At 40.4% G+C, this 15361-nt stretch overlaps 1 protein-coding gene and 1 long non-coding RNA gene across 2 annotated transcripts in view; one reads left to right on the forward strand and one right to left on the reverse strand.

Annotated features, from left to right (window-relative positions):
- CLSTN2 (calsyntenin 2) overlaps positions 1-15361 on the reverse strand; it is a 982335-nt gene that overhangs the window by 138169 nt on the left and 828805 nt on the right. Inside the window, exons 7-8 of the mRNA XM_069063864.1 lie at positions 8248-8496; positions 4763-4884 (exon numbers count right to left, since the gene is read on the reverse strand). Coding sequence (XP_068919965.1) covers positions 4763-4884; positions 8248-8496 — 371 coding nt within the window. The remainder of the gene's footprint in view (positions 1-4762; positions 4885-8247; positions 8497-15361) is intronic.
- The window catches only part of LOC138142824 (uncharacterized), a 47553-nt gene that overhangs the window by 22667 nt on the left and 9525 nt on the right, over positions 1-15361 (forward strand). The gene's annotated exons all lie outside the window — the stretch shown is intronic.

A 15361-nucleotide genomic window follows, 5' to 3' on the forward strand; every position in this document is an offset into this window, starting at 1 on the left:
ATATTTGTAATCTCTATAGGCATTGTGAATATGGCATTGCTGATACAGTATCCAGGTCTACCATGGCCATAATAGAGAATAACTGTTCTAAAATTTACAGGCTTAGAGCATTGCCTGGGGGCACAATGAAGTTAAGTAACCTTATGATATAATAGAGAGTTGACCTTGAAGTCAGGACGATCACCCTTCAAATTCTGTCTTTCTCCTCACTCTCCCTTCCTCACCTCCCCAACATACAATATCCACTGCTCTATAGAACTCGTTTAAGGAGGAGGGATTGGGTTGCTATGGAAGCATATAAACAATAATTAAACATTTAAAGATAACTTGGCAAACATTTATCAAGTACTCATTATGCATAAGGTACTACTAGGGATTAACGATGCAAAGATTGTCCTCAAAGACCTCTTATTCTATTGCAAATCTATTTTAACTGCCAAGAGAATGGGCATCACTAGCCAATGGTCACCTATAGTTAAGACAGTATCAATGTAAATTCAACCTTCCATAGAGTCATAGGATCACAGAATGGCCAATACTACCTGCAGATGAAGGGCAGGTAGGTGGGGCAGTGGATAGAGTGCTGGGTCTGGAGTCAGGAAGACCTGAGTTCAAATCTGTCCACAATAATTAACTGTGTGACCCTGGGCAAGTCACTTAACCTTATTTTCCTCAGTTTCCTCATTTATAAAATGAGCTGGAGAAGGAAATTGCAAACCACTCCAGTATCTTTGCCAAGAAAACCCCAAATGAGGCCACAAAGGAAGAGCTGGACATGACTGAAAAATAATGGCACCTGTAGATGAAGGCCAGACTCTCAGATCTTCCCTAGGCTGTGTAATTTTTTACCCAAGTTTCTCCATTAATTAAAGAGGTACTGGGGTTAAGGGAGCAGTTTTTCTTTTAAAATGCAAATGCTACCAGAAATAGTAAGGAGCCTTGCTATCGTTTACATTTTACTGATATGCTTTTCTCTTAACCTTTAGCTAAAACCCCAGTTCTGAGCAAATGGGGACTTTGATGTGAAGAAAATACTTTTGGAACATAAGACAGAAGAGAGAGAAGAGACGGAAGCAAACCTTAAGAGAGAGGGCAATGGAGTAGAGATGCTTTGGTCATTCACAGTGCAGCCTGAAGACACAGGAGACTGGAGGGGGTGGGAGGCAGCAGGGTAGGCACCGAAGTGGAAAGGGATAATAACAGGAAGTTAAGGGAATTACTAAAAACTATTTCACTGACTTCCTAATTTCCTGAGGATTGTCACTGGGCAACAGGGGCTGAAATTTGGGTAAATCTGGGTATGAGAGATCTGAAACAATGTCGCAACTTTAGAGTGTCTACTTGTATTTAAAAGGGGGATTTTTTTCATAATCATGTTCTCTTCTGAAGGAAAGAAACAAGCATTAAGTGCCTATTATTCTTGGCATTACGCTAAACACTTTACAAACAGTATCTTACTTGTTCTTCACCTATGATGTATGTGCTGTTGTTATCTACATTTTACAAGTGAGCAGCCAGATGCTACGTGACTTGTCCAGGGTCACACAACTGAAGGTCTGAAGCTACATTTGAACTCAGGTCTTCTTGACTTCAGGTTCAGCTTGCAACCTCTGTGCCACTCTGTACCTCCCTTTGTTTTCTGGAATTCTTAAAATGCCTTTTTGATATTCAAGGCTGCAGAAAGGAATAGTTCTATTCCTTCCCCATCACCCACCCCCAAATAAAAATCAATCACAGCTGTGATAATAGCGTAAAGTCAGATCTTTTCACCAATAACTCAGTCACCTGGGGAGCAGGGTTATATACAGCTATAACCTAGAGAGCGTGAAGCAGTGAGCAACATACATTTCAAAGCTTCTGGTTCCAACAAGCCACTTCAGTCCTCTTTGAAAACTCTAATGCAATGGTCCTTGTGATAAAAAGTCAGAAAACAGGAATGTGTCACAGATTTTCTTTTTCAGAGAGGAACTCTCAGCACTCCTTCTCCTCCATGTTAATGTTTTCATCAAAGACCTGAAGTTATTGCTCTGAGCCTCCTATCACCAAAACTAACACTGTACCACCATACGAGGAATGACAGCAAAGCTCCAAAGAAAGAAATGATGGCTGGGATGTAAAACAGGCACTCACACTGTACACTGTCATTTGGATCGAAGATAAGCTTATGTGACCTGCTAGAAGAGAAGGGAATGCCCAACTTCCCCTCAGGAGAATGTCTGCTGTGCCCCCAAATCTTTGGGGGTCATAAGATTCCTGGGATCTCTTAAGCCTTGGTCACAGCACCCTCCCGGGGTTTTGCCTTATGAAATAATGACCCAATATTGCTCTAGAGATAGAGGTTTGGGGGCAGCTAGGTGGTGCAGTGAATAGAGCACTAGCCCTGGAGTCAGGAGAACCTGAGTTCAAATATGACCTTAGACACTTAACCGTTACTAGTTGTGTGACCTTGGGTAAGTCACTTAACCTCAACTGCCTTGCCTTCCCCCCTCTAAAAAAAAAGAGCATTCTTTCTGTAGAGGTATTAATTGAGGGTCATGTGCATATAAGTTCTAGGAGAATTCCAATCTCAGGAATATACAGACCAGTCTATCAAAAATGATTCCTATAAAATGCTAATAGCAGTAATGCTAATTGTAGAAAACATACAATTATTTTAAAATTGTTTATTATTTCAATTTAAGAAAATTTTGTTTTCAGTTTTGAATTCTCTTTCTCCTTCCAGTTACTTCCCCATCCATCGAGAAGTCCAGAAAGGCAAGAAATGATACCCATTATATATAGGAAGGGAAGTATATAATTTTTTAATATTTATCCTAAGTCCAATGGGGCCTGCCAGAATTCAAAAGCACAAGGATTTTCTCACTCTTAGTACTGGGAGAGAAGGAATATAAGGGAAGAATGGAAAGAGGAAGGAGAGAGTAAGAAATAGGTTCCTAATCATTTCCCTGCTCACCGGAAGTACAGCCTTTTATCTGACTCTGACCATAGAAGTTAGCGGTGGTGTTCTTAGAAGCCCTTACTGGATCACCCTTAGAAGAGGGCAGACTTAGACTAGAGAGCCCAGTGCGGGCTGTTTCTGACTTGCATCTCACTGGAAAGGGAAGAGAGGAATTTACAGGTCAAGTGCAAACACTCCAGGAGTGCAAGTGCAAAGGGCAAACACTCAAACCATACCTGCTATTTCTAGTCAAACAAGGTCACATGCTTCCAGCTACCAGTCCTTCTGCTAGAGCCTGGGGTTGTGCCTCAGCCCCATCCCCAAGCATGGCAATACTTCCTATGGCTACTTCTAGACTCTGATCCTAAAGCTACCTCTTAAAAGCAATCTATGTGACTCTTTGAATCTGTAGCCTTGAATCAGGAGGATCCTATCCCTTTCAGCATTGGAAAGTCACTCAATCCTGTGACCCACTTGGGGAACATTCCTCTACTAGTGAGCTAGGTAGAAAAGTCCTTCTATGGCTCTTTCTCCGTACAAATAGCTACCTGTATGATATACACCATGATATTTTACAGAACAGAGAGGCTGACAATACAGCTATGAGGTATCAATGAACCTTGATGTTCTCAAGATGGGTTGAGCTGGAAAAACCTCATAACGATACCCATATTAACAATTCATAATACAATTAAGATCAGTCCAGCTACAATAAAAAGTAATTCAAAATTATGCCTCCAAAGTCATGAAATTATGTATACCCTTTGACCCAGTGACCCTACTACTAGGTCTATGCCCCAAAGAGATTAAAGAAAGTAGAAAAGGTGGAGCAGTTAGGTGGCGCAGTGAGTAGAGCACTGGCCCTGGAGTCAGGAGGACCTGAGTTCAAATTCGGCCTCAGATACTTAACACAAAAACTAGCCATGTGACCTTGGGCAAGTCACTTAACCCAATTGCCCTCCTTCCTCCAAAAAGAAAAAAAAAGAAAGAAAGAAAGTAGAAAAGGACCCATGTCTAAAAAGCCTTTATAGCAGCACTTTTTATGGTTGCAAAGAACTAGAAACCAAGGGAGCTGCCAATTAATTGGAAAATGGCTCAATAAATTATAGCATATGAATATGATGGAACACTATTGTACTGTAAGAAATGATGAAAGGTACAGTTCCAAAGAAACCTAGGAAGATTTGTCTGAACTTATGCTGAAAAAAGTGAGAAGAATCAGGAAAACAATATAATTACAACAAGATTGTAAAATAATTCTGAAATATTTAAGAACTAAGATCAATACAAGGACTGACCACCATTCTAGTTTACTCATGATGATGAATGCTGTTTACTTACTGACAGACAGATGATGGTCTCAGGGTACAGACTGAGACATATATTTTTTGGCTAATACAGGGATTTATTTGACTAGATATTTGTTATAATGATTTGGTTTTTCTTTTTCAATGGGGTAGTAGGAGATGTGATGGACAGAAGATATATTTCTGTTAATTGAAAAAAAATAAAGTAATGCAATTAAACCACGTATACCACAATGTTCTCTGGGGCTACCAACATGTGAGCCTAAGAAATTCCATGCCTTGTCTAGTTTTAACAATGTGACTTTTTGCAGACTATGTACTTTAAGTTGCTATTTTCTGTCCCCAACAATAATTTCTGCTGCCACAAGAGTGACCTGACATTTTAAAACCTTTTCTGAAACCTTAGAAAAAGGCTGGAAACCTGGGATCCTGCTGTTAATGGTCACTGGTACAAACTAGACCCATCTTGGAACTCTAGCAGAGTCAGGAGATTGACAAAGTAGAGGGTAGTAAATACCTGATCCAGCTTCCAGTGGAATTCTGCTGGTCGGAAGGTATCTGCTTGGTCAAAGTCCTTCCGCAAAAGGAAGACAAGGCGACAGTTATGCACATAGAGGGCATAGTGATGGCGGTTCATTTCTGGGGGAAAAAAAACAAAATTAAAAAATGGGAATGAAAAACAGAAGCTAGTATCTTTAGGTCCATCAAAGAAGAAGCTTCAAATTGGATTTCTGAATCAATTCAACCAACTAAAGAAACAGATTTTACATTTTTCTGCCCTATATTATCTCCAATGTACATTCTAGGACATTCGAGGCTCGTATGATCTTTTACTATGTTGGGTATAATTTACATAATACACTTTCTAACATAACTCTGCCTCTTTCTAAATGTGGGGAAATTACTAATTTAGATATCAGCTCTCTTCAACTTCCTAACAAGGACTGGGTAAACTATCTTCTCTAATAATTCTTCTGTGGATTATTTTCATGTATCACTTGACCAGCCCTCTTTGAATTCCAGTAGAGACATTTTTTTTCTTTTTGGAGGGGGGAAGGCAGGGCAGTTGGGGCTAAGTGACTTGCCCAAGGTCATACAGCTAGTAAGTGTGAAGTGTCTGAGCCCGGATTTGAACTCAGGTCCTCCTGACTCCAGGGCCAGTGCTCTGTTCACTAGCCACCTAGCTGCCCCCTAGCTGCTGACATTTTTAAGGGCAACAGTGTGAAACCTACATGCCTTATCACTGTTTGTAATGTCTCCATAGTAATCCAGACAAATCAGCTATACTTGGAAGATTCCATCATTTGCAGTTCTCCAGAGCTGGAATCCTGAATTCCATACTGTTCTCCTCACTATTCATCAGGGTCCATTTAATTAATATCTGCCTATCATTCAGGCCTTGCTATAACCTAGCTTCATCCTACCTTCCTACTGACCTCCTATACCTAACCTTGGCTTCCAGTTTACTTACTGTCACTGCATAGGCCATACTCATTTATTCATTCTCATCTTTCAAGCCTTTTTTTTTTTTTTTAAGCAATTGCGGTTAAGTAACTTGCTCAAGGTTACACAGCCAGTTATTTCTGGGTGTGGTGCTAAGCATCAGAGTCCGGATTCGATCCCAGGTCATCCTGACTCTGGGGCTGGTGCTCTTACTCACTCTGCCACCTGGCCGCCCCTTTTTAAGCCTTTTAAAAATGCCATTCTTCTGTTAGAAATGCCCTCCCCACCCCTTCTCCACTACAACCACTATCAAAGTCCTATCCATCATTCAGTCTTTAATTTATATTCTTCAACACTCCATCTACCCAGCTCACTCTGGTCTCTTCTTTTGCTGAACTACTACTGCATTTAAAGTTAGCCCTTATTTTCTAATTGCCTCATGCTATGTTCTTTCATCTAGTGAATAAAATCATAAACTGTTTAAAAGTAGAGACCTTGACTTAACCCTTTTTTATGGCCAGTAGCTCCTAGCACAGAGATAGGTACCTGATGACTGAGTCCAAATGCCTTAATCTCTAGATCAGTGATATCTTTTCAGTGCTATCTTGTATCTGTGGATCTATATCCAACACAGCGACATAGATTTTTCAGCCTGTTAGATTTGGTCATTGGCCAGAGTACTCTGATAATTGCTAAGGCTCCAGTTCAACATACTTAAGTAATCACAGTCTAAATGGAGCATGTTCCTTGTGCAACATGTTGGGCTTGGAGTCAGCAAGAATGATATTTAAATCCTGCTTCTGAGAGTTACCATTAAATTTGTTACTGCTGTTCAGTTATTCAGTCATATCCAACTCTTCATGACCCTGTTTACCATACTGTTTATGAGGTTTTTTTGGGCAGAAATCCTGGAGCTGGTTTGCCATTTCCTTCTCCGGTGGTTTAAGGCAGACAGAGGTTAAGTGACTGCCCAGCATTGCACAATTAGTCTGAGACCAGATTCGAACTCAGGTCTCCCTGACTCCAGGCCCAGGGCTCTATCCACTCAGCCACTTAGTTGCCTCCTAACTATTAAATGACCAAGTAATTTAACCTCTCTGAACATCAGTTTCCTTATGTATTAAGATTGTAGTTCCTACATTAAAGGGCTCTTGTGAGGCTTAATTGAAAAAATATGTGGTAAGCACTCTGCCAACTTTAAAGCCTTTATGAATGCCAATCTAGAGGAAGTATGGGGCAATGGATAGAGGGATAATCTGTGAGTTAGAAGATTTGGGTTCAAGTCCTAACTCTAACATACATTGTGTGACCATGGGTTAGTCATTTAACTTTTCAGTGTCCTGGCTAACTCCCTAAGACTAGAAGTTACAGATGGTATCCCCATAGGGAGAGTTTAGACACTAAATAATACTAGTTATCATCACACAGTATTTCTGATGCTGTTTGTACAGAACAAGTCTACCTTTGGAACTGTATGGAGAGAGTTAAAGGAAGGGATGGTCTCATCTCAAGGCTTAGCGAGATCTTGGATCTCTCTAAGGGGTAATTTACAGTTAAAGAGTTTTTGGAAAAGACCAATCTCCATCTAAACACACATTGCTAGGAAATTCAACTACAAACAGTCAAACTTTTGGCAGCTGATGTCAGGTATTAATTCCGATCAGGACAATTAGCCTTGATTCTGTTTATAAATGCTTAAAAATTCATCAGACAAAAAGGAGGGACTCTGTCTCAACTTAGTCAGGGACTAGATAAGGAGATTTAAAAAAAAATAAGTGTTTAAAGACCTTTCAAAGGTCAAAGGAGGAAAATAGTTGTTGGTGTCAGCTCTGACCTAACATTAAAGAGTTTATTCTGTCTATATCAATCCCTAAAAATAAAGAAAATTGTTCCATACTATTTCTTAATGGTTCAAATTATCTTTTCCCATTGTCTACACTAAACAAATATAGAGAACATAGTCTAGAGAAAATAGCCTTCAGAGCTCTGGCTCTGTCAGTAATTAACTATCTGACTTTGGGCATGTCACTTATCTTTTTTATTTTTGTCTCAATGACCTCATCTGCAAAATGGGAATGATGTTAAGTGCTCTCTGACTTCACAGGGTGTGGGGGTCAGGGGAGAAGGAGGTGCCCTGCAATATAAAATTGATGCAGATGGGAAAACACTTTGCCAAAATAAATGTAGGATAACAACTTTAAATAACATCCTATACAACTTTGCATTGTGTAGCTAGAAACTATGGCCTACAGCTTTCATATTGCATGGTGCTGGGTCATGTATCATTATTGTTATCTCAGATGATAAGAAGTCGGTGCCGATGAGACTGAGATAATGGGCTCAAACTCTTTATGGGTCAGTGGGCATCTCCGTTGATGTTACTGTACCTGTGGGCAGAAGACACCTAAGGATAGTGAACAACATATCACTGTCATCTTTCTCTCTGTTGTTTCTACTCTCCCTTCCAGTAACCACTTAAACAGGAGATCATTCATGCCCACCTCAGAACTTATAGAGCAAAACTCTTGAGAGAGGTCAAGAAAAATGAAAGAGACTCACCGGTTTTATCTGAATTGCAGAGAATGGTTTCTTTTTCTGCTCTCACTCCAGGGCTTGGGCCATGTTTCATCCACATGGTAATTGTGAACTGGTCTGTTAAATTCTTGGGGACAATCCCATCTGGAATCTTTGCACCTTGTTTGCCATCGAATTTGAAGATCATGTCATTATTGTCCACCAGAAGTCCAACTGTCCAGTTGGTGGCTGCACTGGGAGAAGGCAAGAGGTCTATGGCTCCTGAAGAAGCTCCTGCAGGGGATACAAATTCCAAGCCAGTTAAGGGTTATGTCTGAGATATCTGCTCTGGTGTCTCTGATCATAGAGACAGAATCACTCAAATAAGAGGGAGAGCCCTGTCCCTCACACTTCTTCTTTGTCTCCTTAATACTAAAGGAGATAAGTCATACTTCAGGAAGGGCTAGAAGGCAATAAACAAAGGATTTTTTTGACTTGAAGACCACTGGTGGTCCATCGAAAAGCTGACTGAGAAATCTTTTACCCCTTAGAACAGAGGAGTCAAACACATGGTCTGCAACACTCCATAATGTGTGTGAGACCTAACTGGATTAAAACATAATTGGGAAATACTTAATAAAATATCATAAAACAAAATTAACATTAATATGTGTTTTTTAAGTCAATATGCAGCCCTTAGGATTCTTATGCTACCTCCCTTCCCCTGCCCCTGCCCAGTTTCTCTTAGAGCTTGACATCACTGCTTTAGAACACCTAGTACATGCCTGGCCCTCTGTTAGAAGCTTTAAAGTATAAAACAAGTCTGCTGTCCTCAAGGCACTTACAATCTAGTTGGGTGATAAGACCCATAAGATAATGCAAAAACAAATGGTATAAGATAGTATTTAATGTTTAATACTACAATTATCCCTTCCACATCACAACTTTTCCCATCGCAGTTTGGATACATCACAGGGTTGGCATAAGAAATTAAATGGGAATTTGGGGGGAGTTTTGGGCAAGCCAATAGACAACATGCAAAGGCCAGCGGACAACACAGAAAAAGTTTTGAAACTCAGAAATGCACAAAATATACGTATTGTATGACATTGATATATTTTATCCTTTAATATCATAATCATTCAGATTTCTCTGGTGTGGAAGGAAAACCAAAAAATTTTACAAGGATTTTCCAGATCATGGGGGTTCTGCACCCTAACCTCTACAATGTGGAAGAGAAAACTGTATAATGTTATATAGTATTTTAAAGTTAATGTTTAGAATAGAGCACCAGCCCTCGAGTCAGGAGAACCTGAGTTCAAATCTGGCCTCAGACACTTAACACTTACTAGCCGTGTGATCTTGGGCAAGTCACTTAACCCCAATTGCCCTGCCTTCCCCCCTCCAAAAAAAAAGTTAATGTTTAATGTTTAACATAGTATTTTAAAAAGTACTTTACACATATTATCTCATTTGATCATTACTGAATGTATGTGCTGTAATTATCCTCTTCTGAGGTTGATGGAGTTTAATGATCCACCCAGGATCACACAGCTAGTAAATGTCTAAAGCAGAATTTGAACTCAAGTCCTCAGTACTCTGGGTATATAGTTAGGGAGTGGGTCCCAGGGAAGGAAGACATCAAAGAGGGATGGAATAATCATTCTAGATGTGATACTTGAGCTGAGCTTCGAAAGAAGGAAGTGTTTAGATACCTTAGCACAGTGTCTAGCTTATATACTAGAGGCTTAATAAATTTATTGACCGATTATTGATGATTGATTACCCGAAGGAGAAAAGGAACATTAATTATTATTGGACAAAATTGATGAGTTCCTTATCTACTGCTGGCTCTTTTCTGGTTTTATTTTTGCATCTTCAGTGTCTGGCACATAGTAGGCACCAAATAAATACTTTTAATTGATTGATAAACACGCACCCAAACCAACACACATGTATTTGGATCAACATCGTACTCTACACCTAACAACGCCCATGGCTAAAGACTTACTGCATACCAAATGTAATTTGTCATTCTCACTCAATAGTCTGTAGTAGAGAAGCAACTATCAGCATTCACTACAGTGAACACAGTATAATTCATATTGATTAATTCAATAGGCATTTATTGAATACCTACTGTATACAGATTACCACAGTATATATTGTGAAACAAAAGACTAAATCCATGAAATGCAGGGATTTAGTATTCTCTTGGTGAAATGAGACAGGTATACAAATAATAATGATACAAAATAGAATAAATGCTAGAGAAGAAATGTGTGATCAGGCTGGAGAGATAAGATGGGACCAGAAGGTGAAGGATCATACATAGCAAATGGCAGGAAGGATCTAAAAATATGTCAAGAGAATAGAACACTGGATTGACCTAATAATATGATAATTAATACAGATAAGTGTAAAGTCTGACACAGGTTCCAAAGTCAAGTTCCCAAGTGTAAGAAAGGGAGGCATGGGTAGACAGCAGTTCATTTGAAAAAGATCTGGGAGTTTTAGTAGAAGTGGATAGAGCACCAGATTTGGAGTCAGGAAGATCTGAGTTCAAGTCCAGCCTCAGACACTTTCTAGGTATGTAATTCTGGGCAAGTCACTTAACCTCTCCCTGCCTCTATTTATTCACTTGTAAAATGCAGATAATAATAACATCTACCTCCCAAGGCTGTTAGGAGAATAAAGTGAGATACCATTTGCAAAGTGTTTTGCAAACTTTAAAGCACGACATAAACGCTGCTGCTAGCCCCACCACCAGCACTACTCTGGTTTTGTCCTTTGCTCTTGAAGAGGACCAAAATGGTGTCACTCTGTTGGGCCCAAGTATGTCTGATGGTGGCAGATGAGCTCAGAAGGCTCTACCACATAGTCCGTGTGAACATCTGGAGCGGAGATCTCTCTATATTTGCTCTTCTCGAGTTTCTTTTGAGATACTGCAATTCTCCTTTGCTTACAGAACACAGCACCTTCTCCGATGAGGGCATGCCATGCTGGGTGGCCCTGTGGCACTGTCTCCTGTGTCTCCCAATCAATTCCGATGCTCTTCAGAGAGACCTTGAGAGTGTCCTCGTTTTACTTTTTCTGAACTCCATGTGAGTGCTTGCCTACTAACACTACGTGTACTATCACTACCACCTCCACTACTACTACCATTTCCACAGCTACTACTATCACTCCTCTTCTTCCTCTTCCTCTTCCTCCTCCTACCACTTTTACTCCTGCTATTACTACCATAATTTCAATATAAGCCAATTGGGGTTGAGGATGCAGTCCTAGGCTATGTTAGAACATTATTTATTCCTAGGTCCATCTAGAGAGATTGCTGGATAGTAGCCAAAGCACCTTGCTGAGTTCCAATTGTCACATCTTAAGAAAGACTGAGAATTTAGAGAACAGCCAGAGGATGGTGACCAGGACGTGAAGGGCCTAAATGTGCAGTTGAGTTGAAGAGATTTGGGGTGTTTAGCTTGGAGAAAGAACTTGGGCAGGGAAGCACAAATAATGCCTTTACATAGCTGAAGGACTGTCATGTGGAAATGTGAAGAAACTTGTTTAGTGTCATTTCTCAGGAGAGACCTGGAAGCAACAGCTTGAAGGTGAAAGGCAGATGTGATGTAAGGAAAAATTTTCTAATAATTAGAAACTCATTCTAATTAGTTTCTAATTTCTAACGCTACAACGGGATGTCTCAGGAGACAGTGGTTTGCTCCCCTCTCAAGATATTCATGCCTATTGATGTGTGGTAGAGGGGATTCCTTTTTGTTTGTAGGCCAGACCAGATGGCTGCTTGCGTCTTTCAGCTGTAACACTTTGGGATCCTGAATCTGGACTTTACTCAGTATGTGATAGGGTAGGAACTGGCATGATTATAGTTGTGATTTAGGGAGATTAATCTGGCAATGAATGAAGCAAGTACAAACACACACACACACACACACACCACCACCACCACCACCACCAACACCAACACCAAATAAATGTTTGTTGGATAGATTTAGGAGGCTGTTTCAGTAGACCAGAGGAGAGGTCAAGATGGCCTAAAATGGAGTAGTAGCAAGAGGGATGGAAAGAAGGGAACAGATACGAGGGATGAGTCAAAGCTAGAAGAGGCAGGATTTTAAAGAAGAGAAATTCCCCATTACTGTGAGTGTTTCTTGAGACTTTATCCTAGGCCAACTTCTCTTTTTTCTCTAGATACTTTAAAATGGTTGATTGATTGATCAAAAATGAGCCTGGGTGACCGGAAAGATGGTGACACTTTCCCAGGGGTAGCTGTACCCTAAGCATTCATTCTAATTGTGAAATGGAAAGCTTTACCCATCATTGCAGGAGTTTTGGACCTCAGGTAGCAGATGAGGTGGGACTGGGGGATAAAGGCTCTTTCTGTATCCCATAATCACACAACTCCAGAAGCAGTCAGCTCCTTTTCCTACATATAAGGCTAGCTATAGCTGTGGAATCACACGTTGCAATCCCTCAGGATCCTTTTTGTTGTTCCATTGTTTCAGTCACATCTGACTCTTTGTGACCTGATATAAAACAGGTATCATTGTTGTTCAGTCGGACTCTTTGTGACTCCTTTTGGGGTTTTCTTGGCAAAGATACTGGTTTGCTGTTCCCTCCTCCAGCTCATTTTACAGATGAGGAAACTGAGGCAAACAGGGTTAAGTAAGTCATCCAGGGTCACACAGTAAATGCCTGAGACCAGATTTGAACTAAGGAAGATGAGTCTTCCTGACTGCAGGTCTAGGACTCTATCCACTGTGCCATCTAACTGCCCCTCAGAAATTCTAGTTTTCTTTGTAATTAAGTTCATATCACTTCCTACATGAGGCTATTCCAGACCCCTCCAGCTGTACATCCCTCCCCCCCAAATGAAATGTGGGGATGATAGTGGAAACCCAGACCTGAAACAATTTGGAGTCAAGGACCTCCAATTCTTGCCTCAAAAACAGCATCCTATGAGCAGCATTTATTAGAGAACAGAGCTTTAATTGTGATTATGATTTTCTTGCTTTGACACATTCTCCAAAAAGAGCTAGAATAATTTACAGCATCACAAAGCTGTATTTTAGTGGTCACAGGGTCAGATCAGGGAGAGGTCTCCAGGTAGCTCCTGCAGCTACAGTAGTATCAGGTCTCCATTCCTTCATTACATTCTATATATATATATATATATATGTGTGTGTGTGTGTGTGTGTGTGTATGCACACACACACATATGATGTATGTATTAGTTTGTGTGGTTTTCTGTGGGATTGAACCATAGGAGGCTAGTCTTGTCTGTGTTATCCTCAAGACTGGTTATCTCAGAGAAGTTTCCAGCAGTTTCTTTCTACTACCATAATCATGTTTGCTTTTACTTGAACTTCTACCCTCAGAGTTTCATTTCATTTGGCTTCAAACTTTGTCCTTTTTTGAAATATAAACATTCCCAAAGGGCAGTAACATTTTGGGCCTTCTACCTCATTATGACCTCAGCCTAAGTGGATTTATATCTTTCTGAAGAGTAGATTTGAATAGGAAGGAAGGTACAGGGTCATTGGGTGCCTGAGGATGGAAGGCACCACCTTGAAAGGAATGAAAAGGGCAGGGATGGGACCCTAGGTCTGATGAAGATGCACTTCAACAACCTCCCTGTTTTTCTCCCCCCAAGCTGGGCTTTGCAAGTGCCATTCCAACCAGACAGTATTCTCTTCTCTCTCTCCATTTAGCATGCAGCTCCACCGTCTCCAACCTGCTATCAGGGCAAGTCCAACCTCATTACTGAATGTTTTCTGCTCCAGGTGCTCCGTGTTTCAATAGAACTTATTCTTCAGATGACATTCTTATTGAAACTTGGAGCGTTAACTTGGCAGGGTACTCCCATCAGCAACTCTCTCTTCAGACTCCCCTGCACAAGGACAGTCTCTGCTTGCTAAGGTGTCTCTAATTGTGGGTAGAACAGCAGGCTGCACTACCTCACACACAGATGTTACCTATTTGAAAACATCAAACTCAATTTACCCAGATGGTGCAGATGATCATAAACTTCAAAAATTTGTTTTCATTTCTTGGTGCACTAAAACGAAAAATAACGGGCTGTGCTCTCTCAAGATTTTGCGTCAGCTTCTGTCCTCCCCAACCCAGACTCAAGGGAATGCAGTTTATAAACACGAGTTGTCATTTTGCAAAGTCTGAATCACATCATCTGCTCATCAGTGTGTATTTAAGAAACTCATTTGGAAATGATAAAGAATCATACATGGTGGTCCCTCTGGGGCCAGCCAGACTACAGTAACTTAAGTCTAAGTGACACGGTTGGAAAGAACACTGGATTCAAAGTCAGGAGATCTGGGTTTGAATTCTTGGGCCTGCCTCTTACTCCCTGTACAGCTATGGGCAGCCCCCTTTATCTCTGAGAACCTTGATTTCCCCATCTGTAAGACTGTTTTAAATCCTATGATACCATGACTAGAGACTTCTAGTTTCCCACCTCTCTAAACTATCCTTTACACGGTTACAAAGAGATGATTCTGAAGAACAGATTGGACCCTGTTACCCTCTTACTCATGAAACATCAGTGTCTCTCCATTACTTCTAGGATTAAAATAAACTCTTCAAATTGTCATGTAAAGCCTTCCATGTCTGGCTTCCAACTCCTTTTCTGGCTTATTGCAAATTACTCCATTTTATGCAGTCTCCATTTCAGGCAAACTGATTTATTTGCTGTTTCTCAAACATGGCTTATCATTCCCTGTCTCTGTGTTTTTGAAAATGTGCCCTTCTGCCTTCTGTAAGAGGCTTTCTCAGTCTTCTCCCTCTTTTTCTTTCCCTCTGGGATTACCTATCATTTATATATGGGTTTTTTTTTTTTTCATTTTCATCTTCCATTAGAATGTGAGTTCCTTGAGGGCAGGGGCCATACTTTTCTCTGTGCTTGTTGTTGAAAATGCTTGTTGATTGACTGGAATATCCTCCCTCTTTATCCTACCCCTTAGAATCTTTAGCTTCCTTTATGGTTTTCCTACAGTAAGTCTTTCCAGATCTCCTTAATTGTTAACACTCTTTCCCATCTTCTCAAATTATCATACACATATACACACATGCACACATAAACATACATATTTGTATATGTATGTATATATAATTGTATATATATGCATAT

The sequence above is a fragment of the Petaurus breviceps genome, unplaced genomic scaffold (genome assembly GCF_028583685.1).
Source record: "Petaurus breviceps papuanus isolate PSGF00001 unplaced genomic scaffold, PetGlider_PUasm1.0 90604, whole genome shotgun sequence".
In the NCBI taxonomy this organism is placed as follows: Eukaryota; Metazoa; Chordata; class Mammalia; order Diprotodontia; family Petauridae; genus Petaurus; species Petaurus breviceps.